At 37.8% G+C, this 24,224-nt stretch overlaps 4 protein-coding genes across 5 annotated transcripts; 3 read left to right on the forward strand and 1 right to left on the reverse strand.

The window, feature by feature from the left end:
* Nucleotides 1-415: 415 nt before the first annotated feature.
* On the forward strand, nt 416-7,066 carry LOC113140976 (guanine nucleotide-binding protein G(o) subunit alpha-like). The gene is made up of 10 exons (XM_026325132.1): nt 416-454; nt 771-906; nt 990-1,081; nt 1,186-1,278; nt 1,590-1,750; nt 3,109-3,237; nt 4,639-4,768; nt 4,939-5,010; nt 6,187-6,274; nt 6,876-7,066. The coding sequence occupies exons 1-10, from the start codon at nt 416-418 to the stop codon at nt 7,064-7,066; spliced, it is 1,131 nt and encodes a 376-aa protein (XP_026180917.1).
* A 604-nt stretch (nt 7,067-7,670) lies between these two features.
* On the reverse strand, nt 7,671-8,930 carry LOC113141335 (neuropeptide B-like). The gene is made up of 2 exons (XM_026325684.1): nt 8,601-8,930; nt 7,671-7,861 (listed from the first exon to the last, which is right to left on the reverse strand). The coding sequence occupies exons 1-2, from the start codon at nt 8,856-8,858 to the stop codon at nt 7,736-7,738; spliced, it is 384 nt and encodes a 127-aa protein (XP_026181469.1). The 5' UTR covers nt 8,859-8,930; the 3' UTR covers nt 7,671-7,735.
* A 5,899-nt stretch (nt 8,931-14,829) lies between these two features.
* LOC113140604 (B-cell receptor CD22-like) lies at nt 14,830-18,069 on the forward strand. Its single transcript, XM_026324510.1, has 4 exons — nt 14,830-14,954; nt 15,048-15,305; nt 15,395-15,664; nt 18,065-18,069. The coding sequence occupies exons 1-4, from the start codon at nt 14,909-14,911 to the stop codon at nt 18,067-18,069; spliced, it is 579 nt and encodes a 192-aa protein (XP_026180295.1). The 5' UTR covers nt 14,830-14,908.
* A 1,163-nt stretch (nt 18,070-19,232) lies between these two features.
* LOC113141050 (neurotrimin-like) lies at nt 19,233-22,702 on the forward strand. Of its 2 annotated transcripts, XM_026325241.1 has the most exons (9): nt 19,233-19,411; nt 19,495-19,851; nt 19,945-20,202; nt 20,292-20,561; nt 21,094-21,175; nt 21,251-21,341; nt 21,667-21,794; nt 21,882-21,929; nt 22,010-22,702. In XM_026325241.1, the coding sequence occupies exons 1-9, from the start codon at nt 19,357-19,359 to the stop codon at nt 22,047-22,049; spliced, it is 1,329 nt and encodes a 442-aa protein (XP_026181026.1). In that variant the 5' UTR covers nt 19,233-19,356; the 3' UTR covers nt 22,050-22,702. The 2 variants fall into 2 exon arrangements, 1 of the variants encoding a protein (XP_026181026.1); XR_003296714.1 differs by having other exon boundaries at nt 21,672-21,794; nt 21,882-22,702.
* The last annotated feature ends 1,522 nt before the right edge of the window (nt 22,703-24,224 follow it).

Here is a 24,224-nt window from a genome sequence, read left to right on the forward strand (position 1 = left end):
CCAAAGGTTAATGGGCTATGCATTGTGACCTAATGTCAGACAGTGCATACAAACCATTTTACCAGGTGGAAGCCACATGTTGTGCTTTTGAAAACGTTTGGAGAATCCATTGAAAAGTAAAATAAATCATATATTGTGTCTGCCAGGCAATGGTGGAACGGGTTTGTCTAATCACGTTTTTTTTTACGTTAACCTATAAGTTTATTTTGAAAGAATACCTGCTGTGTTTTGTTTTTCCGGGCCTGAACACGCAGACCTGAACGCAGCATTGTTTGTAACCGGCTCATGCACACGTGCGCCTAATTAACCCGATTAACCTAATTAACTCTGAGTCTCTCGCGAACAGCGACACAACCAGCACTTTGGCTTCTTTTTAGGGTCTGAAGTCAAACCACGGACCTGAACAAAAGCAATGATGTTTTGTTGTCTTAGAGCACTGCCTGTCCCACTGCAGGTATTATTGAAACTGTTTCATTCGTTTTATAAATTGGCAAAAAAGAAAAAATGACTCAACGTTCATTTGGACGTCACGTTAGTTCTGCTTCCACTGTGCAAACCTTTGCTGTCGTGGTCTTTCTCCATCACCAGAACATCTGTTAAAGTCACAGCACAAAGTCAAATGATTACCTTCACAACAAATTACTTTGTACTAAGAAAAACTTGCTTTTTTGTTTGATATTCTAGTTACCTTGTTGTTTTAAAACCTTCTTTCAACACATCTTAGTAATGAAGCTAAATGTAACTCGTGAAAACTGTGATATCTCCCTTAGATGTGCATGGGAATGTGCCCTCACCAGGATATTACAGAAGAGGGTAAAAAGGCTAAACTCCAGAGCTCTAAAATAGAACAAGACCTTAGTGAACATGCCAGGACTGAGATGAATGTGGTGAAAATCCTCATGCTTGGTAAGTTTAAGACATTTGATTATCATATGCCAATAGGTTATAGACACTTGTAAGTAAAGGTTTTTCTCTGGTTTGTGCATCAGGAACTGCAGAGAGTGGAAAGAGTACCCTGATCAAACAGATAAAGATCATTCACAGTCATGGCTTCTCCAAACAGGAGCTCATTAGTTTCAAGGTATTGGACAGTTGGGAAACAAGTAGAGCATTGCTCTTTGTCTTCTACCCCCAAACAACTTTTGACATCAACAAAAGCCAATTGATTTAAAGTCTTCTCCACAGCCTGCAGTGCTCGACAACCTTCTGAACTCTATGAAGTTTGTTCTTCGAGGAATGGGGATGCTCAGGATAAACCTGGCTAACAAGAACAACAAAGTGAGGAGATGAGTTTTTGTGAAAACATCATTTTATATATATTTTCATTAAATCTGCTTTTCTGTGAGTTAGTCCACTTTTCATTGTAGTCCCTCTTCCACACACTAGATGTCAGTGTTTATCTGTAGAGAAGGCTGATGCAGCTTGGTGGTCATTTAAAGTTCTGTTGCTGCAAGATATGATGAAATGACCCATTTGTATTGTCTGGCAGTACAATGTGCAGAGTGTAGTTTTTATTTTTTAGTAAATCACACTTGACCTTGCTTAAATCCAAATATGTTGCATATGCTGTTATATTTTGTCTTGTTTAGATTCATGCCCGTTCAATCCTCTCCTGCAGCCATTGTCTGGGGGACGACCACGAACTGCTTCCTTTCGTGGCACATGCTTTCTGTTCACTTTGGGCTGACCAAGGGGTGCGAGCAGCCGCAGCCAGAGGTTATGAGTTCGAGCTGAATGACTCTGCACTCTAGTGAGTAGAACGACCCTAAGTGAGCCACACTGCACGATGATGTCCAATTACGACTGACCGTGGAAATGTCATGGGAAATTGCTCAGTAAGAAGCATGTCGTCACATCTTGTCAATACCTAGCAAGAGTAAAGCAAGTGCTTAGAATAACTCATCTTCAGGAAATGATTCCTGTGACATTTGTGGAATGGGAGGCTTAATTGGGACCAAATTAAAAAGCACTGTTTATAGATATCCAGGAGGATGGGAATTAGGGTGGAGCAGATGAAAGAAACATGATTAAAGAGTCTGTTTTTCTTGTTTAATGAGCAAGTCAAACTGCATCATGTATGTGAAACTGTAGGTTGGGGAAACGTATTATAGAGATTTAGTTGAATATGTAGAATAATAATTGTATATCTATTATCCACAATACATCCTTGCAAATTATGTCCATAAATTATGCAACTGGAATATAGCCAGTGTGTTACCCTCACATTCACGATTGGGACATTTTTATATTTATGTGGGCAGATGTTTTTCTAGTTGCTGTCCTTCATCCATGCAGTGGCCTTTTATTAATAAAATACAGACTGTAGTGTGTTATGAAATCCAGATTCACTAGTCTGCTTAAATTGTTATTTGAGTGTTTTGCATCATCAGTGGAAGAGCAGACTCTTAAATAAGTGGACTATATTTTGTTAAATGGCATTTTTCTTTTGGCTCGCAACGTCATGCCAGGCATGAAGCATTATTTTGTAAACAGCTGCCACCTAACACAGGTTACACTTAGCATTGCTGCTAGTGACGTCTCTTGTATTTTGGTCTCTGGTGAATGTTTATATCTGTGGACAACTTGTTGAATGAAGCCAGTGTAATGTTCCAGAAAAGTCAGTTTGATAGAAAGAAATCGTGATTTGATAACAAATCTAAATTATGGAACTTAAACCCCAACACTTCATATATTTTGTGTTGGTCCACTCTTGGCATTCATGTACAGGCCTGTCAAGATGAGGGTGAAAGTAAGATCTTTGTGTTTTTGAATATGTCGGAAGCAGCAGGGATCAGGTCGGCTTACTTCAGCTGTCAGAATGAGAAAGCTGAAGATGTGACAGCTTCATTTTCAGACCTCAGACAGGTTGGGAACTGGAGGATGATAGGAAACTCAACTAGCTGTCTTCAGTCTTCTCACTCTGCTAGACCCCCACATTGATTTCTCCCTCCAGAGATGCTGGGTTTAACTGCGTTAAAACATGCCATGGCTTCCATATACTGTATATCTGTCTTATCCTGAGGTTGGTAAGAACCAATTGCTAATGACACATTAATTTAGTTTTGGAGTGCTTTTATTTTTTTTGTTCTTTTTCCATTTCCTCTCCAGTTTCTTTGAAAACATGAGTCGAATCATTGCTCCCAACTACGTTCCCACAGAGACGGATGTTCTGAGAGTGAGAGTGAGGACCTGTGGAATCATTGAGACTCAGTTCCAAGTTGATGGAGTGATGTTTCGGTAAGACGTGGTATAATGTTGTGCACTGATAACTATAACTTACTCTGGCAAACGATGTGGTGTGCTGATAAGATTAAGGCTTAATAAGTCTTTTTTTTTTTTTTTTTTAATTTTGTAAGTTCCATGTTTGTTTTTCCACTGGAACATTTAGTTAGCTGTAACCCCCAAAGGCAGCTCTTTGTCTCACAAATCATTATATGTCTCATTAGATCTCTGGTGTCACTGTGGGCTCTTTTTTTTTCCTCCCTGCACTCTGCATAGAGCAGTGGAAAATCAATAAATCTATACATAAAACATTGCTGGTTTCTTCATGAACAGCCTACTTAAACAGTGTTTATCCAGTACATTTCAGCTGTCCTTTAGCTCATCAGGGGTCACTGGCAGACATGGATTGAATGGGTCGAACACTTGTATGCTGCTTGTGTGTTGCTATTCCTGGTCAGCATATACTATTAAAGGGAGCACTCTTAGTCCGTGAGTAAAGTTAAGTCTTTAGAGCTAAGAGTGTCAGCTGGGTGGGAGTGACTCAGACATTAAATATTGAGCGTTTCACTACCCTGCCTGGGTGTTCCAGAAATAAATTCTAGAGGAAGCAAAGCAATGAAACATCGGAAACCCACCTCCCTTTGCCTTATAACCTTCAGTGTGACCACCATTTCGTTTGTGATGCTCCCTTTTAATAGTATGTCACTATAACAAATTCAAAAACAGGTCTTCATCATTATTGCAGAAACAGGCAGATACATTATTCCCTCAAGTCTGGCAAAGTTTATGAATCTGATCCTGTTCTTACACTATGATACATAGTGGGTGAGCAAAAAACACAATCCTACTTGTTTATTTCTGCAGCACACAAACTGCAGCTCTCAAATACCATGGTTAGTGCTTATTGCCCCCCATCTTGTTAAAACCAACTCTTGACCTGGGAGATAAATGCTTCATTGCCTCTGATGTGACAATCATGCACCTGGAGGCTCTCTGGTCCAAATGGGAACTCATTTCCTGTGTCACCCAGACCCCCAGCGTCACTTAGTGCCACATTGTAATTTGAAATGGATTGCACCAATACTTGAAAGAGTAAGAGTTAATGTGTATATTTATATTTTTCAGGGAGAAAGTATCATTTACCTAGTGGTGGTATTAAATTTAGTTTTGAAAATTGAATGAATGAATTTTCGACTTAGTTCTCATGGAATACTTTTATCTATTATTCATGTTCTTTATATAAAATATGTCTGCTCAATCTCTCGAGTTTTACGCTTGTGTACAGTAATTTAAAGTATGGAACATGAGATGAATCATCTCGATAAACCAAATATTTTTCTCTTGTGCTTATTGTCTGTACTTTGTCAGTATCTCATTGATGGTATAAACAAAATGTTTTGTTTTGCATGTTAACAGGTTGTATGATGTTGGTGGGCAGCGGAGTGAGAGGAGGAAGTGGCTCCGCTGCTTTGACTGTATTCAGGCCGTGTTGTTTGTTGTGGCCCTCAGCAGCTATGATACGACACTAATGGACGATCCTTCAGTGGTATGCTAATGAAATAAAAACACTGATTATAATCAGATTTGGTAAATCAAGTGTGATGTTATATTCATTTTCTTATTCTTCAGATTAGGCAGCTTTGTTATATTTGGTGCAAATGTCATCTCAGCTTTGCCCCCCCCCCCCCCCCCCCAATTTTCTCTGTGATGTCTCAGAATCGGTTACAGGAAAGTCTTGAACTTTTTACATCAATCTGCAGTAATACAATCTTTAAGCGCACCTCACTGGTAAGTTACCAGCACTTCTTTTAAAAGATAATGTAATGAATATGATAATGTATCACCTTTTAGTGTTTTTGAAGCCCCTACCTGTGTGAGTGGAATGTAATATGAAGCTAGTTTAAATGTTTGGGGATGGCTGTATTGCTGAGTGGTTTTCTGGTAATTACTCACAGGGCACAGCTGGGTGACGGGTGGGCACTGTTTAACATGCAGTGATTAGATTTTTCTTAATATTGTGAAACTATTATGGACATGAATCACTCGCCTGTTGTCTGTCACTAAAATTTTGTATCTGTCATCAATTAACGCTATGATGTTTAGAGGTGAGTGTTATCCTTCTTCTGGTATGCTTTAAATGCTGGATAGCCAGTTTTGTTTTGTTTTTTATATTATATTTTGTAGTGGCAGTGTGAAATGGCAGATATTACCTATTGATGGGAGATGCCTTAGCATTCCACCTATCATGTGAATCAGGATCTGAACTTCAATTGATCCAATGACCACAAGAGGCCACATAAGTATTGGTACATGTTGCTCTCAAACAGTGTAATGAGAGAAGCCACTCAATAACTACAAAGGTCAGCAGCCTTTTTTTTTCCCCCCTGGTTTCTATTTCCTGAAACAGTACTAGGTGACAGACTGCAAAAAATATATTGGTGGAAGTACTTTTATTTTGACATAGGAAGCCATTGTGAAACTTCAGAATTCTGTTTTCAATACTTTCAGAAATTTAGTGCCAGTAATCTGTTTTTATGGAAGGAGCCATGCAGTTATGATATAGATGCTGTTCATTGTGTTCCTGGTTGTGGAGATATGCACTTAACCAGAGCAGAATATTTACTGTACTCTGTTGCTCCTTGTAAACAGAGAGCTGGCTTCATATTTAAATTACTGTAAACTGGTATGGAAATAACATTTTAGGGTCAAACCTTGCTTTGCACCATAAATGAATAATTTTATTGAAATGTCTGTCAGCATCATTACATGGTAATTGTTTCAGGGCAAATGTGGGTGAAAATAATGTTGGACCTTGTGTAGATAATGTACTTGATACAAAGCTGTGTTATTGTTTGCAGATTTGGACTTAATGTTGTGAGAAATGGCACTGAAAGGCACCAACTTGAACAATACTTGACTTTTTTCTCCCCTCGTCACTATTCTGGTGACATTTCGGTGCTACAGATTCTCTTCATGAACAAAACTGACCTTTTCCGGGCGAAGATCCTATGCTCTGGACGACACTTGAGATTTTACCTTTCTAGTTATAAAGGTAGGCTGAGGGAGAGATATGTTCTATGTATGTACATATTTACTTTTCCTACACAGTTTCAGTTTTCAGACCTTAATTCTCATGATCCCAGTAACCCACCAAGGTATTTTGGTTGTTTTTTTTTTTTAAATAGTATTGATATCAGTATTGACTATCCTTCGAGTATATGTTGACTACCTCTGAATAATTCTCACGAGTTAACACTGAGCTTGACTGCATTGATTTAGAATCTTCAAGGATTTGTTTTTATCTTAATTTTCACAGCGTCCTCCCTGTCCTTTGGGTGAACAGAATTTCTTCTAGCCTTACTGAAGTTCCCACAGTATTTTCATAGTCTACTGTTTATGCTTGCATTATTCATCCTGACCAGGTCAACTTCATGCACATTTCAATTATTCACAACAACCTAGCAGCTAAGTTTCAGTGTGTGTGTATTTTGGGTTTGGGGAGGAAGACTTAAGTACAGTTTCATACCTGAAGCCAGTCCATTGTTTGATCAGTGCTTCATGAATTAGTCTGACTGCAGTTTGGACTGTTACTCTTCACTGAAGTTAGTCACATGTCTCTAGATGTGCCTTCTTCACACTTTGTCCCCATCCAGGAGCAGATGTGGATGTGGATGCTGCAGCCCGCCACATTACTGCCATGTTCTCAGCATGTAACAACAATCCTGACAAGACTGTGTACCACCACTTCACAACAGCAACAGACACTACCAATGTACAGGTGGTCTTCCAAATGGTTATAGATCTGATTGTCAAGCAGAATGTAGCAGCTGTCCAGCTGTTGTAAAAGTTTCCTGATGGTTTAGTTTCACAGAAATTTTTCTGTGAAGATGTTTTACCATTTAAAATAATTTGAGCTAAAGGAGTTAAGATGATTCTTTAAGCTGCAGTTGTCCCCCTGGTTTTTAAACATTTTAAATAAAATATTTATTGATAAATGTCCCTGATTATTTTAGTGTAGTTAATTTATTTCCCTTTGAAAATTTCTTTTCCTCAAGATTATATATCTTGACATATTTCAATGAGTCATGAGCTACTGCATGTTAACCATAACTTTTGAAAAAATACACCAGTACTTAGTTTTAGTTTTTTCTGGCTATATTTTAAACATGTTTCTTAATTGAATTGCAATTCCTGTCAATGCAGTTTTCATCATGACAAAGTAATGATGAATGCCAACATGGTTCTCTTCAGTGTCAATATTAAGAAACCACACTTATTGGGATTCAGCAATTTCAGCAAGGGGGATTGCAATAATGATTTATTAATGAAACTGCAGATCAAATATGTACATTGATACATTCTACAGCATAGTTACAAGACAGGCTTTCATAAAATAAATAGTTGAAATGATAAATGACAAGTAATACCATATGATGTATACTGTCCATCTAGTGCAACAATGTGCAATTAAAATAATGTACAGTTTTTAAATGTCGTCTTTTTTGAGAAGACTTCATCCCTCACAGTCTGACGAGTCCAGAGTGAGGAAGATGTCTGCTTTGCACTTGAAAGAACCCTTGATTTCCTGGATGAGTTCACAGGTCTGTAGGTTTGGTGTAATGTCTTTGATACACACAGGCTGTTTGGAGAGAAAGAGACACATAATGCTGTTAGAGGATGCTTAAAGAACTTAACCTTTAGATTTTGTACCACTTGAATCAGAGAATGTGATGATCCTGCAGATGATTATAGCTGCCAATAGTGAGTTTATGGACCAATAGTTCTTTCTCTGCTGGAGAAAGTACTGAAGTAATAAGTTACTTTATTCTGCTCTGGCATATTTCAGCAGAAAGTTCTGCTTTTTTTTTTTTTTTTTAAACTAAATCTGACAGTTGTACTCCATAGTAACTTTGCAAATTTTGCCTCTTTGTAAAGCAAGACAAGATTATTATGACCAGGTTGTCCAAAACAATATACAAATTAGTTTGACCTTTGCTTCTCTTACATGTCTGTAAGCACTGTAGCCATTATGTTGCATATTTTCTGTTTAAATGCAAAACTTTTAAGTAGATTTGAGTAGCAAACTTTAGCAAAGAAACGGATTGTCTTCTACACTGCAGTTTAAAAAAACGAATTATGTTACATATTTAAAAGGTGCTTGCAGTGACAGATGTGTCCAGATGTCTCCTGAGAATATGCGATGTCTTAAGCTTTAAAAATGTCAATTCACTCACACAGTAATATTAACATGACTTTCAGATAAGTATTTTTTTTTTTTTAATATAAAAAGTGTGCTGAGCTCACATGCGCTGTGCGTAATGCCTAATGGTAAACCCATCCAACCCATTATGTTGATAATAAAATCGATAACCACTGACCATCGTCTTCAGGATGTAATTGTTTGCATTTAAATCAGACAACAGGCTGTTGGTCACAGATTCTTCGTTATCTGACGGGTCCAGTTCGCCTCTCTTCACGTACGGTGACCTCCGGATACCCGACAGCAAACCGGACGCTCTGCCCACCGAGTAGTAGCTTGGACCGGTCATCTGCTTGTACCATGCCTCCGTCGGACTGCAAGCGACCAGTAAGCAGAGAAACACGATGGGGAACATGAGTTTAGCGCGCATTTCCATGGTCAACAGTGGGGCTTGGTGGTGCGCAACTCTTATCTGATCTTCCTCCTGGTCACCGCTTTTATGCTCCTGTTTGAGTGTAGTTAACAGAGACCCCGTGACCATGCTCACAATTTCGTCAACACACCATCAGGCTTCCTCAGTGAACGCCTCCGGAAAGATTTATTTGGAGTGAATCTTCCACTTTTGATTCAGCCATTACATATTATAGTGAAAACATGAACAAGTCCAGCAAAAGTTTGATTTATTGTTCTGAAATCATTCAAGGCAGAATAAGGCAATGTTTGCTCCTTTTATTTTTACTAAAGGGTAAAAAAAAAACACACCTCAGTTCCTGTATTGTAACTGTGCTGAATTTTAAAAAAACTTATGAAAGCTCCTATGACCTGACCACAAACACAATCTCCCACTTAAAACATTTAAAAAGTGTTTTGCACGACTTTAATCCACTTTGAATTAAAACTGCAGACTAGTCAGACACAGAGCTGATGAAAAACCTTGAACAGGGTCATTGTTGGGTTAATTAATTTGTTGTTTGCAAGGCAGTGCATTTTTTCTTTGCAAAATGATTTCAAACTGAGCTCGTTCTTTGAGGGATCATGTAAAGGTACGAGGAAAAGTCTCATTTATGTGCGTGCATGATTAAAAGTTTTGTGTGTCTTATAGGGAACAACACACTTTATGCATGGAGACCTCGAAAAGATGAACAAGCAGTATTATCGAGGAACATCACCAGCAAGGTGACCTTAGAGTGCTTAGACAAGGGCCCTGTCTTAGTCTATTTTTTGATATTTGTATTGAAATGCTGTAATTATATATGTATAAAAAGTGAAATGCAAAGAATTAGGTATAAACATACAAAATGCCCAAACACTTTCACCAGTAATAGTAACACCATTGTCTCATCATGAAATGATGGTGACAACTGAGCTATGACTGTGCTTTGACCACAACAAAGCAACGTCAGACTGGCAGGCATATGCACCGGGCTGCATAGGTTTTCTCAGCACAGGGGCTGGTTTCATACATCCCATATTCAAATAGAAAGAGCTGAGGCGCTGCCATGAATGTGTGGTATACGTGACCTGATTTCACAGGCCAAGAACTTCAGTGTTAGGGGTGACCCAAGACCTTCATTACAGGAAAGAATGTGTATGTAGACTGAGAAGGTGAGAAAGAAAAGACACCAGTATTTTTTTTTTAAAACAGCATGACCTACAGAGCTTCTCTCAAATATTTGAGAATTGATTACAACTGTTATGATTTCATTTGATATGACCTGGAAAGTGTTAAACAGAAAAACCCTTCATGGTCACTGATCCTCCTGTTTCTGGCTGGTAAGTATAACACACACATCTCATTTAATGTTGCATTAAGGTGATAAAATCTTACAGGATATGAATAAATCTGTCTCTTTCAGGTGTTGTCTGCAATGTGTGGAAAGTGGAATACCAGCAGAAATATATCTGCACAGTCAAAGGCTTGTGTGTTGTCATTATTTGTTCATTTTACCAACCTGACAACCTGTGGGTGGGGAGAATAATGTGGGGTCTTGAGTAATGTGAGTACGTGGGGAGTGGGGTACTTTATTTAAATCAACTATAAGTTGCAACCATCAAAGTTTGAAACTCAACCAACACTTTTCGTTTCTAGATCTGAAGGTTCTGGTGCCAAAACTTAATGGAAACAATACAATAAAAGAAGGAGACTCTGTGAATCTAACCTACATAAACAGCTGTGATGGTGACGTTTGCTTTCTTGTGGTTTAAAAATGAAGAACCAGTAAAGAACCAACCAATTTTGTACAGACCTGTGCTTTATTTAAGCAACATGTTCTTCACAGACTCTGGACACTACATTTGTTCTTTAAAAACACACAAAGGAACCAATTCATAGGCTCCAGCAGATCCCCGTGACCCTGAACCAGGAAAAGCGGGTATAGAAGATGGATGGATGGATGGATGGAACCAATTCAGGAGTCATAAATATTGATGTGGAATGTGAGTACTGGACACAGGACAACAAGCAACATCTGGAAACCTAACCAGTGATGGTTAGGGACAATATTGGATGGGAGGAAACATTACAGAAGGAAGATGGGGGATTACATTTTTTCTCTGGGTACTCCAGTTTCCTCCCACAGTCCAAGAACATGTATGTCAGGTTGATTGGTGATTCTAAATTGCCCATAGGAGTGAGTGGGAGTGACTTGTCTTTGTGTGGCCCTCTGATGAACTGGTGACCTTGCAGGGTGTACAAAGAGAGCTGGGATAGGCTCCAGCAGATCCCTGTGACCCTAAATAGGAATAAGTAACTGCAGGTAATGAATGGATGGATAATACTAATAGTAATAAATAAAGGATGAAGAGTAAAGAAAGGCCTTGTCACTACCCTACTCAGTTTTGTGCAGTTTAACATTTTCCTGTTATTACACTTCAATGTCAAAGAAACAAATTTAAAAAAAAGGAACCCACTACTAACCCCTTTTCAGTCATTTTCCTTCAGATGGGCCTAAGATGACATCAGTGTCTGTCTAACCATTGACAGAGGTAGATGCTGGCAGCAACATCACCCTGATCTGCAGTAGCCACGCAAACTATTGGTTTCAAACAGATGCTGATGATATTGTGGATGTCGGGCATTGGTCTGTTTTCCTTCCTGGAGATAGTGGCAAGTATTTATGCAATGTCACCAACAAACATGGAAGTCAAAACTCCTCCTTTTGTGACTTTAAAATTTAAATGTGAGTATGTTAACATGGTTGGTATTACCAGTAACTGCTTGAACAATGAATATTAGGTTTGCCTTCTTTACAAGTATCATGCAAGTTTAACCCTTTTGTTGCAGTTGAAGTTGATGTTTCTTCATTATTATTTGGGTTAGATCCAAATGATTCATACGATCTGAATGTCTGAAATAACTGCTCATTTGTGTGCGGTGTAGTGAAATGCAGCAGCACACCACAGAGCTAACACACTGCTGTTGTTTTACAGCATATTGGGTGACATTTACCACGATGTTCTTGCTACTGTGGCTAATGTTTCTGCTATAGCTGTGCTTCCGATTGTGACCGATTGTCGTCAGATAGTAAGCTGAATTTATAGGAACTGCATCTGTCAATAAAACCTATAATTTATGCTCCATTGATAGAGGCTGAAGTTTTCCTTACATACATATTATATACAAAGAAAAAGGTCAGGCCCATTCAGGATAAATAGGAGCAATCTGGTTGCATGAGCACTTAAATGCAACATAAATACAGAAAATAACACAGATGGTAAAGCGTTCACATATTGTGAAATAGACTTCTTTTTTGTAATTGAACAGTTGGGAAGTATATTGTTTATGTACAGGCGTAGAATATGCATCTGTACACAGCCCATGAATGCATGAATTTTGAATGATGTACAGTACTGTAAGTAGGAGACACCACCCACTGACACTACACAATTTCTGTTATCAAAGACAGACTACCAGTCCTTGCTATCTATTATCACTTAGTGTATATCACATTGCTCTCTATCAAATAGCAACTATGTTGTGATAGTTCTGTCTATGTGTTGCAGACTCAAAAACATGAGATGTTGACCCCAAAAGCAGGCTGTGAGGAGGACACACAGGCGGGACTATTGTTGTTACCAAGCTAAAGAATGCTTCCAGGTTTTATTGTTGTGTATTTCTGTTGTGTGCATTATATACACTATGCTCTAGTTTCTATTACAAGGTTTTCATGTTGCACTGAGGTTGTTTGCAACTGAAAAGTGAAGCAGGTGAAATGCAAGTCGAACCCACATCCTAAGTCTCTGCTAAATGAAAATTACCATGATGGGCATCAGATAAGAGAACATACAGGCTGTTGTGTAGGTGCAGGTAAAAGGTCATGTAGGAGCTCACAATGAAAATGAAAAAGTAGAATTTAATCAAAAAGAAATCACCATTCTACACAAGCTAATCTTTTCTTTATGATGTCTGTGTGTCCAGAATACAGACTATGTTGTCTTTGATGATAACCAATCACAGGAGGATAATCGGTGTGAAGGAGTAACCACCGAAGTCTTCTATACAAATGTTTACTTCAAAAACAAAAGAGAACCAAACATGTGAGATATTTTGACAATTGGTATTTACTTTTAAACAATACTTTATGATGTATTGAATACACATGAATTGATGGACTGTATCACCTGCAGGGAGCAGCAGATGGAGGCTCATTATGATGAAGATGTGATATATGTGCCGATAAAGAGAGTCATTCATCAGTATTTTTTTTTGATGAAGAAAATATTAAGAAAAAATATAAAAAAAAAATATAAAGAATATAAAGAAATTGTTTTCTTTTTCTTTGCCAGACAACAGCCATTGAATGCTTTATATATTGAACCCTTTAACTTAACCACACACACACACGTAGTGTTGCAGTAAAATATGTAGAGACAAAATATTTTTGTCTCTTTTTGTCTGTGATATGTTTTGTACATGCACGTCAGGAAAGAAACACCAGGTGATAGGAAAATGAGAATAATATTAAAACAATATATTTGAATCCATATGTCTCTTAACACTAATACTTTTAATTCAATAGAGACTTCCACAGAATCTCATTGAAGGGTTGCTGACTGGAGGAAAAAATCAAGAGACGCTTTCGGCAAAATAAAGACGTGAAGAGGTATAAAACTGACTTTTGGAACATGTGAAATGAAGTATTGCATTAGCTTAATCTGTCACATTGTGTTATGTTGGTTATCTCTAAAGGTGCCTGGCCTTGTATGAAAGAATCTAATGGAAAACACATAATATGCCCATCGAGATAAATGTTTTGATATGTGTCATTTCATAACAATTTTATAATTCTGGTGATTGTGTATGCTTGGAGAATTCATAAAGTGTCTCAGTGTGGAGCATATCATTTTATGGTTTTCATGCTTGATTTGTTACAAAGGTGAGTCTGGGACTCTACAGGCACATTTTCTTGTCCCTGCTTTCCTCAGCATTACAGTGTGTTAAAGACTGGCAACTAAAATCAACGTTAACTCATCAGACATTCCTCCAGTTGTAAGTAAAGAGAAAAAAGGGTTGGTATCCCTATACCTTTGTGAGGACCATTTTGAGCATAGGCCCATCCAAATGAGGACCTTTTTGGCAAAGTTAGGACATTTGGCCAGTCCTCAGTTTTTCTGACTCGTGTTTGATTAAGTTTAGAGAAGTTTAGTAAGGTTACAATTAAATTTAGGTTAGGGTAAGGGTTAACGTTAGTCACTTAACTCTGATGGTTAAGATTAGAGTAAGGGTCGAGGGACTACAATATGTCAATCACTGTCCTCACAGAGACGGAAATATAACTCTGTGTGTGAGCAATCTCATAGTTCCTGCTTGCCCATAAGATATAATTAGTGCATGATATATTTCCTGTGCTGAGGGTCTGGTTTCCTATTACTTGTCTATGTTCTTAGTGTATCAACATATTTCTCGACGAACTTTATGAAAAGCTGCGCTTAGTAGAGGAAGGAGAAAACGCGTTGTGAGTTCAGATGTACCCTGTAGTGGATTTTGTAAAAACTTTAGGATTCATAATTTCTTCACTGCAACTGAAAGAGTTTCAGCATGTGCACAGAACATAGAAACGTAACGTGGACACTGATGCTGCTGCTTCTGTCCAGTAAGTACAAGAATTCAGTATTATTAAATTACACATTAAACACTAAAATGATTGAAAACAGCACACATTGATTTATTTTTCAGGTGTCCTCTTCAGTAAAGAACAAGTGGAATATCCTCAGCAGCACATCTGTGCAGTGAAAGGCTCATCTGTTGTTATTCATTGTTCATTTTTCTGTCCTGAAACAGCGAAAGTACAAAGTGTCAAGTGGGGTCATGAAAGGTCCAGTATTTATACGGGTCCTTTCATTTTTGACAGTGAATCAAACACTTCCTCATCCAGGTTTCAATACATTGGGGATAATATTCACAATTGTTCATTTAAAATACACCAAGTGGAGCATGATGATGAGGGAAAATATGCCTTCAGATTTACATATAGGAATAAAAACAAGATGGATGCATTTACCGGTAATGTTGGCCCAGTATTAACGGTTGCTGGTGAGTTTTCTCTTTTTCATAGAAAAAGTTGTTCATCTTCTCTGCACTTGAATCTGCCAAGTTTGAAACTCATCTAGCACTTTGCTTTTCTAGCTCTGAAGGTTCGGCTGACAAAACTTAATGGAAACAATACGATGAAAGAAGGAGACTCTGTGAATCTAACCTGCATAAACAGATGTGATGGTGACGGCCTTTCATCTGCTTTCCTCTGGTTTAAAAATGAAGAACCAGTAAATGATGGACCTGTGCTTTATTTAAACAACATGTCCCACACAGACTCTGGAAACTACACTTGTTCTTTAAAAACTCACAATGGAACCACTTCAGGAGTCAGAAATATTGATGTGGAATGTGAGTACTGGACACAGGAAGAATTTAGAAATAAATGATAAGTGTATTATTTCAATAATGCAACTTAAATCTGTGGTGTCTCCTTTCAGATGGCCCTAAGAACACATCAGTGTCTGTCAGACCATCAGCAGAGGTAGATGCAGGCAGCAACATCACCCTGATCTGCACCAGCAAAGCAAACCCTCCAGTAGAGACTTATACTTGGTTTAAAATGAATGGTCACAATATTATCAATATTGGAAAGGAAGCTGAACTTCACTTTAGGAAGATTCTTCATCATGACGGTGGCCAGTACTTCTGCATGGCCTCTAATAAACATGGAAGTCAAAAGTCCTCTCTTGTCACTTTAAAGATTAAAGGTAAGTTTATTAAAATGTTACTAGTTGTTTAGTGTCTTTCGCTGGTTAAATTCTGATCAACAAATGTTTGATAAGTCTTTGATAAGTTTGATAAATAACCCATCACAATTTAACACAACAGCCCTGCTGTAACTTCTTCTATGACAAGATTTGAAAATGTTTAATTTTTGTTGTCACAGTTTCAAATGTACACATTGAATTATATCTATTAACTGAAGACATATTAGTAGTGATGTTGTGCTGGACTATGCTAAAATTGCATCTTTAAGAGTGTCAGAGAATACTGGTACATTATAAAAGTAAGCTTAATGCTAGAAGAGTAGTATCAGATTGTACACAGGTACCTGATAAAGTAGATTCCATTGCAAATGATTAACATTTAGCATTTATGTGTTCTCTGTGTTCTGTGTTCTCCCTGATTGGATTTAAATCTGAGACAATACAAAAGTACCTGATTCTGGTGCTCTCATAAAGCTAACACACTGCTCTGCTTTTGTGTCACACCATATCCAGCAACATTTTTCAGATATTTACGTATCATTGCTCCCATCGTTGAGCTTCTGCTTGTGGTCACTGTTGCTGCAGTCTTGAGGTATGATTCTCACTCCTATATTCTATGTATAGTAAAATTATTATTTGGTAATGTGGGTGTTTTTTTTTTGTATTTAAGATTCAGCATGATAAGAGCACCAGAGGCAGGACCAGACAGGTGACACTATCATTATTCTCACTACACGACTTAACCCTCCTGTTGTTTAACAGCAGAGAAAACCCCTTAAATGTTGTTTTTTTACCGTGAAATTTTGACTTTCCTAAAGTGACCCCAACATTAGAAAAAGGGAAATATTGCCTTTATTCATATTTCCATGGAAGCTGTACATCACTTGGATACAAAGATTGTCTTCGGGTCATTTTTGATCCAGCAGTTGAAGTCACTGTCACAGAGCCAGTTAGAGACAACAAAACAAACACACAGGTGACAGTACCCTGAGTTCTCTCTGTGCTGGATCCATGAGTGCACGTTTCAACTGTGAACAGACTAGAGAGCTGATTTTTTTTCAGATCTCTATAGCAAAGTGCATTTCATTTGGAAGATAAGGAGGCATCTGTAGAAGAAGATGGTGAAGAATACAACCCAGAGCATGATGCATCATCTTCAGATGAAGAATCCTTCATCTATTATGTCAAGCTAAACAAATAACTTTTTGTCAAAAATGGCGTGATGACATGGTCCTCATCACTACATAACAACCAGGGCAGGATGGTAGCACAAAATGTCATAATGATGATTCCAGGTGTGGAGTTTGCATGTTCTCCCTGTGCTTGAATGGGTTGCACCCCCAGCTGGGGCAAGTAAGAGGAAGAGATGTCAGTTCTGCCCACCAAAGGACAGTAAAACACGTACTGTGTGCTGCAAATGTGAGAAATATATCCGCAAAGTCCATGCAAACACAATTGCTTACTGCCCTATATGTGTTCACTTGTCCCTGTGAGGTATTGAGATTGTGTTTGATAAGGGATGTGTTCGCTTGTTCTACTGTAGTGGTCGTGGTTGCTCTCTCAGATTGCCTTGCTCATTTATGTTGTTCGCAATTGACTATTTTTGGAAGTGCCTTCAGAAAATTGCATTCAAAGCTGCTACTGCACATTTGTGATACTTTTTTGGCCTATACAGTTACTATTTCTTGATAAAAAATATTGCTTCCCACATTTTCAGTACCTTAAGAAATAATAATAATGATCAAAATCTTCTTTGGTAAAGAAAACACATATATGACGGCTGTATTGTAATAAATACAAGTTGTGTCCACTGAATGAATGCAGTGTTTCTGCACTGTAAAAAGGGAAAACCCTGATATTCACACAGTTTCTGATGAATGACAGGTTGTTTCTTCATTCAAAATAGATTTGGAATTTAACATGAAATGAAATTGCTTTATTATAACTCTTTAGTGAGGGTGGGTCAATTTAGACTGGGAGGACAAGGGGCGTATACAACAGGAGGGTTAAAGCTGTGTGATATTAATAGTGTACACATTATGTTACATGTTAAGCGAGTAGTTGCACTGGTATTGTCTGCATGGATGTTATGTAGAAACAAGTCAAACCCACAACCTAATTCTCTGACACCATGTTGGGGATCAAACAAAAGAACAAGAGGTTGTTTTTGTTGTGTGGGTGTGTGTAAAAGGTAATCACACAGTAGCTCAGAACTGAAAGATAAAAACAGAATTTAATACAAAATAATATTTTTTCTATATTACTCATGTCATGTGTTCTTTATGATTATACCTAGGATATTATCTATGTTGACTGGGCCAGGTTTGAGAACAGACAATCACAAAAAATCATTTATGTTGTGTTAGAAACACATATGTTCATCACCTGTGTCATCTGCAGGCTGAATCAGATAGGTGGCCAAGATGTGATCTAATTCAATTCAAATCAAATCAATTCAGTTTATTTATATGGCGCTAAATCACAATGCAATCATCTCAAGGCATCTTACAGCACAGTGTACCGATAAAACTTTAGCACCTACACGTTTCACAAATAAGAACTGTCATGACAAGTGAAAATATTTTCTTTTCCTTTTTTCCAGGGACCTAACTTGAAACCTTCATATACTGAGCATCATCAGGAAGTGGAAAAAATACAACATGGCTATCAGGGATTAAATGTTGTGAAAACAAAAATTTCATTTTTATGACTTTGGTGTTTGTGGAGAATTCATAAAGTGTCTTCAGCCTAAAGCTTGTCATTTTATTGTTTTTCATGCTTGATTTGCTACAAAGGAACAGCTGAGTGTGAGACTCTATTGACACATTTTCATGATGCCCTTTCTTGTCCCTGCTTTCCTCAGCATTTCAGTGGGGTAAAGACAGGCAACTATAATTAATGTTAACTCATCAGACATATCTCAGGCTTTAATTAAACAGAAAAAGATTTGCATCTGTGTGTGTACTGGAATTTCTACCTTTGTGAGAACCATTTTGAGCATAGGTCTGTCCGAATGTGGACTTTATTGGCAAAGTTAGGACATTTGGCCAGTCCTCAGTTTTTCCACATCCTGTTTGAGGGTTAACACTTGGTTTTAGGGTTAGGTTAGAGTTAGATTTAGGTTAGGGTAAGTGTTGAGGTTAGGCATTTAGTTGTGATGGTTAAAGTTAAAGTAAGGGTCTAGGGCATACAGTATGTCATTGAGTGTCCTCACAAAGATAGAAATATGAGTCTGAGTGTGTTTGGTTGTGCATGTACAACTATAAGCATCAACTTGCCAAGTATGAAATTAATAAAACATGAAAACATAACTACAATTGACTACAGTCATTACTCCACATAGCTGAGCAACACTTGATCAATATTTTCCAACAGTATAAAAATAAATCACAATGTCATAGTTCCTGTTTGCCCATAAGACATGATTAGTGCATGGCATATTTCCTCTGCCGAGGGTCTGGTTTCCTATTCTATGTCTATGTGCTTAGTCTGTGGTGTGTCTGACCTCATTTCTAGACGATCTAAAACTTCACTTTACTGAAAGCTATGCTTAGTAGAGGAAGGAGAACAAAAAACTCTGTAACTGCATTGTGAGTTCAGATGTACCCTGTGAGTTCAGATGTACCCTGTAGTGGATTTTGCAAAAACTTTAGGATTCATAATTTCTTCACTGCAACTGAAAGAGTTTCAGCATGTGCACGGAACATAGAAACGTAACGTGGACACTGATGCTGCTGCTTCTGTCCAGTAAGTACAAGAATTCAGTATTATTAAATTACACATTAAACACTAAAATGATTGAAAACAGCACACATTGATTTATTTTTCAGGTGTCCTCTTCAGTAAAGAACAAGTGGAATATCCTCAGCAGCACATCTGTGCAGTGAAAGGCTCATCTGTTGTTATTCATTGTTCATTTTTCTGTCCTGAAACAGCGAAAGTACAAAGTGTCAAGTGGGGTCATGAAAGGTCCAGTATTTATACGGGTCCTTTCATTTTTGACAGTGAGTCAAACACTTCCTCATCCAGGTTTCAATACATTGGGGATAATATTCACAATTGTTCATTTAAAATACACCAAGTGGAGCATGATGATGAGGGAAAATATGCCTTCAGATTTACATATAGGGATAAAAACAAGATGGATGCATTTACCGGTAATGTTGGCCCAGTATTAACGGTTGCTGGTGAGTTTTCTCTTTTTCATAGAAAAAGTTGTTCATCTTCTCTGCACTTGAATCTGCCAAGTTTGAAACTCATCTAGCACTTTGCTTTTCTAGCTCTGAAGGTTCGGCTGACAAAACTTAATGGAAACAATACGATGAAAGAAGGAGACTCTGTGAATCTAACCTGCATAAACAGATGTGATGGTGACGGCCTTTCATCTGCTTTCCTCTGGTTTAAAAATGAAGAACCAGTAAATGATGGACCTGTGCTTTATTTAAACAACATGTCCCACACAGACTCTGGAAACTACACTTGTTCTTTAAAAACTCACAATGGAACCACTTCAGGAGTCAGAAATATTGATGTGGAATGTGAGTACTGGACACAGGAAGAATTTAGAAATAAATGATAAGTGTATTATTTCAATAATGCAACTTAAATCTGTGGTGTCTCCTTTCAGATGGCCCTAAGAACACATCAGTGTCTGTCAGACCATCAGCAGAGGTAGATGCAGGCAGCAACATCACCCTGATCTGCACCAGCAAAGCAAACCCTCCAGTAGAGACTTATACTTGGTTTAAAATGAATGATCACAATATTATCAATATTGGAAAGGAAGCTGAACTTCACTTTAGGAAGATTCTTCATCATGACGGTGGCCAGTACTTCTGCATGGCCTCTAATAAACATGGAAGTCAAAAGTCCTCTCTTGTCACTTTAAAGATTAAAGGTAAGTTTATTAAAATGTTACTAGTTGTTTAGTGTCTTTCGCTGGTTAAATTCTGATCAACAGATGTTTGATGTCTCTTTTATAGTTTCTGCTCAGTGGTCACTTTGTTAGTTTCACCTGTTCAGTCCATCACATTTTAACACAACAGCCCTGCCGTAACTTTTCTTTCTATTGTTGTGTCAAATGTACGCATTGAATTATATGTATTAACTGAAGACATATTTAGTGGTGATGTTGTGCTGGACTATGCTGAAATATAATATAGTTCAGTTTAAAACCAAATATGACCTCAGCACTAAAATAAACAATTTAAATTGCATCTTTGAGAGTGTCAGCAAATACTGGTACATTATAAAAGTAAGCTTAATGTTAGAAGAGTAGTGTCAGTATCACTGTGTAAGATTGCACAGGTATATCTAACAGACGCTAATGCACATTATTTACATTTACCATTTATGTCATGACGTAGGAGTCAATACAAAAGTACCTGAATCTGGTGTTCTCACAAAGCTAACACACTTTTGTGTCACAGCATATCCATCTATCAGATCTGGACTTATCATTGCTCCCATTGCTGTGCTTCTGATTGTGGTCACTGTTTTTTCTATCAGAAGGTAGGGTAATCACTATTATATTTTATATACAGTACAGTCATCATGGGATAATGTGGGTGTTTATATGCGTTTAAGATTCCACGGGACAAGAGCACCAGAGCCCACACCAGAGCCCACACCAGAGCTCACACCAGAGCTCACACCAGAGACAGCAGATCACGTACAGGTGACACTATCATTATTCTCACTACCCATGATTTAAAGCCGTGTGATATTAATAGTGTACACATTATGTTACATGTTAAGCGAGTAGTTGCACTGGTATTGTCTGCATGGATGTTATGTAGAAACAAGTCAAACCCACAACCTAATTCTCTGACACCATGTTGGGGATCAAACAACAGAACAAGAGGTTGTTTTTGTTGTGTGGGTGTGTGTAAAAGGTAATCACACAGTAGCTCAGAACTGAAAGATAAAAACAGAATTTAATATAAAAGAAGAATGATTTTTCTACATTACTCACGTCCTGTGTTCTGTTTGATTATGCCTAGGACAGTATCTATGTTAACTGGGCCAGGTTTGAGAACAGACAATCACAAGAGGAAAACTTGCGTGAGGAAGCAACAGCAGAGCTAATCTACACAACTATTGACTTCAACTCTAAAACAAAGCCAAACATGTGAGATGTTTTTACAAATTTCCATATTTTTCAAATAATTTATGTTGCTTTAGAAACACATATATTCATTGCTTGTGTCGTCTGCAGGCTGAAGCAGATAGGTGACCAGGATGTGATTTACAGCACAGTGTGCCGGTAGAACTTGCAAAACACCTACATGTTTCACAAAAAACTGTCATGACAAGTTAAAACATTTTCTTTTCCTTTTATTTCAGGGACCAAAACTTAAACCCTTTATGTAGTGAACGCCCCTAATTTGACAACAAGCATGTGTTGTTTTGCAGCATCAGGAAGTGGAAAAAAATTATCGACAAGAACACAAACAACACATTTTCTTGTATTAACACAAATTCTTGTTGATCATTTTGTTCAACAAGAACAAAAACAGGCATTATTAAGTTGCACTAGGCTGCAAGTGAATAAAAAAAGACAAAGGAGAGGTATTTGACACATTTGACCCAAACATTGTGCTCAGTGGATAAATGTTTTCATATGCAGCATTTCATGTGCACTATGAGAATTCATTTATTTTCCCCTCACGCCTGAGTCAGTAGAAGGGAATAGATGTTATGCTTAGACCATAATGACATATGATTCCCATTCATGGTACTGCTTTTGACATCTTTACAGTAGATTGGAGTTGAAAGCAACCAAGTCAGTGTGAAAATGATCAAACAATATCTTAGAATACTTGCCTCTGTGTCGATCGTCTTAATGTGCATGGACCCACAGGGTGTTACGTTTCTCTTTGGTGCTCATTGCTTTGCAAATTGTCTAGTTTTGTGTAATTTGGCACTGGGAAAGTTAATTTGCTTTCTGCAGCCATTAGTACCTAAGAGTAATATAGCCAGCCTAGGCTGCAGACAATTAAAACTGGTTTAATAGGCTGTAAAAGTTGACAAAATGATTATGTGACATGCTAATTATTGAATAAAAGTAAAACAGTAAAAAGTGGATCATTGCTTCTTGGGGTCTTTCAGTGGGAAAACTGCACTTAGAGCGAATATGAAAGAATTTAACTCATGGCTCTTGTTACTGTTCAGTGTTTTTTTATTGATGTAACACTGAAAGCTACAAGAGTTTCATTTTACTGTGTCTACCAGTGATCAGTGTGGGTCAAATAAATCGCCTGTACATGCAAACAGTCATCATTAATAACTGTGTGAGCTGCCTGGTTTTTAAGAGAAGTACTTTTCTTCAGCCCAGTTGCTTCCTGGTACTTTATCTGAGACAATAAACAACCATAGAAAACACTGTTGTTCTGTGAGTCTCTGAACACTCAGTAAAGAGCCCATTGTTTTAACAGTGTCTATATGTCTAGTTTTATTTTCATTATTTTAGTATTATTTATTTATTTATTGCTCTTAGAGCCATGGGACTCTTTAATTTTGTGTTTTTATGCAGGTTGTGTGGTGAAGACAGGTTTCTGTACCTTTGGGTCTGACAGTCTGAACATAAAACACCCCTGACCAGGGAGTGCAGTCCAAGTTACCATGGTGATGTACCTGATGAAACTGAGAAGCCAATGTGAAACTGGACCTGCTGAGACACCAATCTTGGGTGTTTTAGCAAGATAACATTTTTATATATTTTTTTTTTCAAGCACATCGTTTTTCATTAAAGTCCTTTGGTTTGCTGCATACCATTGCACAGCTACCAAATCGATCCAAATTTGAGGTTATTCTGCCCTCTCCTGACTAGTTAAGAACATAGCAACCTGAGGAAATGTAGTGTTCAGGCACCACTGCTGTAACACATGGAAAACACAACTTTCAGTAATGGATAAGTGGGTTTCATGTGAGAGCTGCAGAGAGGTGCAGCTCATAACGAGATAAAAGGTCATCCCATAGGCATCACAGGACACTGAATATAACAATAAACCTCTACAGGTTGAGTGTGTTGCCCTTCACTTAGAATTTGCAGGTTGGTGTGGGTCCCTGAAGGGAACAGAACGGTCCGTAGTATCTAAACATTTTTCATTGTTTATTTTTCTCATTAGTGATGAATTACCTGAAGACAGCATCATGCAATAGGACAAAACCTTTGCTATGCTGGGGGGACACAGGAACTTTTCCAGGGCTGCTACTTCGTGGACTGTTTCCCATTTTATTGATTCAGGGAAATGCTTAGTTATGGAGAAATTATAGGGGAATTTCCAGAGTTGTATAACAACTGTTATTGCCTGCTGTCAGCCAATTAACAAATCTACAGAGCAACAGGTCCTTAAGTTATTGATGACAAACATTACATTACTGAGAGAGAGAGAGAAGAAACAGCTTCAGCAAACAGGGAACACGAAATTCTGAAACAGAAAGTATTATGAGATATAGGCAAATCTAGAGAGCATGGGTGGAAAATTCCTAAACAGGGTCATGGGGGAAAAATAAAAATATTCCAAATAAAAATAAAATGTCTGTAGCCAATCAAATT

The sequence above is a fragment of the Mastacembelus armatus genome, chromosome 8 (assembly GCF_900324485.2).
Source record: "Mastacembelus armatus chromosome 8, fMasArm1.2, whole genome shotgun sequence".
NCBI classification, from domain to species: domain Eukaryota; kingdom Metazoa; phylum Chordata; class Actinopteri; order Synbranchiformes; family Mastacembelidae; genus Mastacembelus; species Mastacembelus armatus.

What these genes read in the sequence shown, in the direction of transcription:
- LOC113140976 (XM_026325132.1), top strand. Translation starts at nt 416, where the DNA reads ATGTTTTGTTGTCTTAGAGCACTGCCTGTCCCACTGCAG. An exon ending in CTGAATGACTCTGCACTCTA is followed by an intron (nt 1,751 to 3,108) that starts GTGAGTAGAACG and finishes TTTCCTCTCCAG; the next exon opens with TTTCTTTGAAAACATGAGTC. An exon ending in GTTGATGGAGTGATGTTTCG is followed by an intron (nt 3,238 to 4,638) that starts GTAAGACGTGGT and finishes GCATGTTAACAG; the next exon opens with GTTGTATGATGTTGGTGGGC.
- LOC113140604 (XM_026324510.1), top strand. Translation starts at nt 14,909, where the DNA reads ATGGATGCATTTACCGGTAATGTTGGCCCAGTATTAACGGTTGCTG. An exon ending in CCCAGTATTAACGGTTGCTG is followed by an intron (nt 14,955 to 15,047) that starts GTGAGTTTTCTC and finishes TTGCTTTTCTAG; the next exon opens with CTCTGAAGGTTCGGCTGACA. An exon ending in CAGAAATATTGATGTGGAAT is followed by an intron (nt 15,306 to 15,394) that starts GTGAGTACTGGA and finishes GTCTCCTTTCAG; the next exon opens with ATGGCCCTAAGAACACATCA.
- LOC113141050 (XM_026325241.1), top strand. Translation starts at nt 19,357, where the DNA reads ATGTGCACGGAACATAGAAACGTAACGTGGACACTGATGCTGCTGCTT. An exon ending in CCCAGTATTAACGGTTGCTG is followed by an intron (nt 19,852 to 19,944) that starts GTGAGTTTTCTC and finishes TTGCTTTTCTAG; the next exon opens with CTCTGAAGGTTCGGCTGACA. An exon ending in ACTGTTTTTTCTATCAGAAG is followed by an intron (nt 21,176 to 21,250) that starts GTAGGGTAATCA and finishes TATGCGTTTAAG; the next exon opens with ATTCCACGGGACAAGAGCAC.
- LOC113141335 (XM_026325684.1), bottom strand. Translation starts at nt 8,858, where the DNA reads ATGGAAATGCGCGCTAAACTCATGTTCCCCATCGTGTTTCTCTGCTTA. An exon ending in ATTACATCCTGAAGACGATG is followed by an intron (nt 7,862 to 8,600) that starts GTCAGTGGTTAT and finishes CTCTCCAAACAG; the next exon opens with CCTGTGTGTATCAAAGACAT.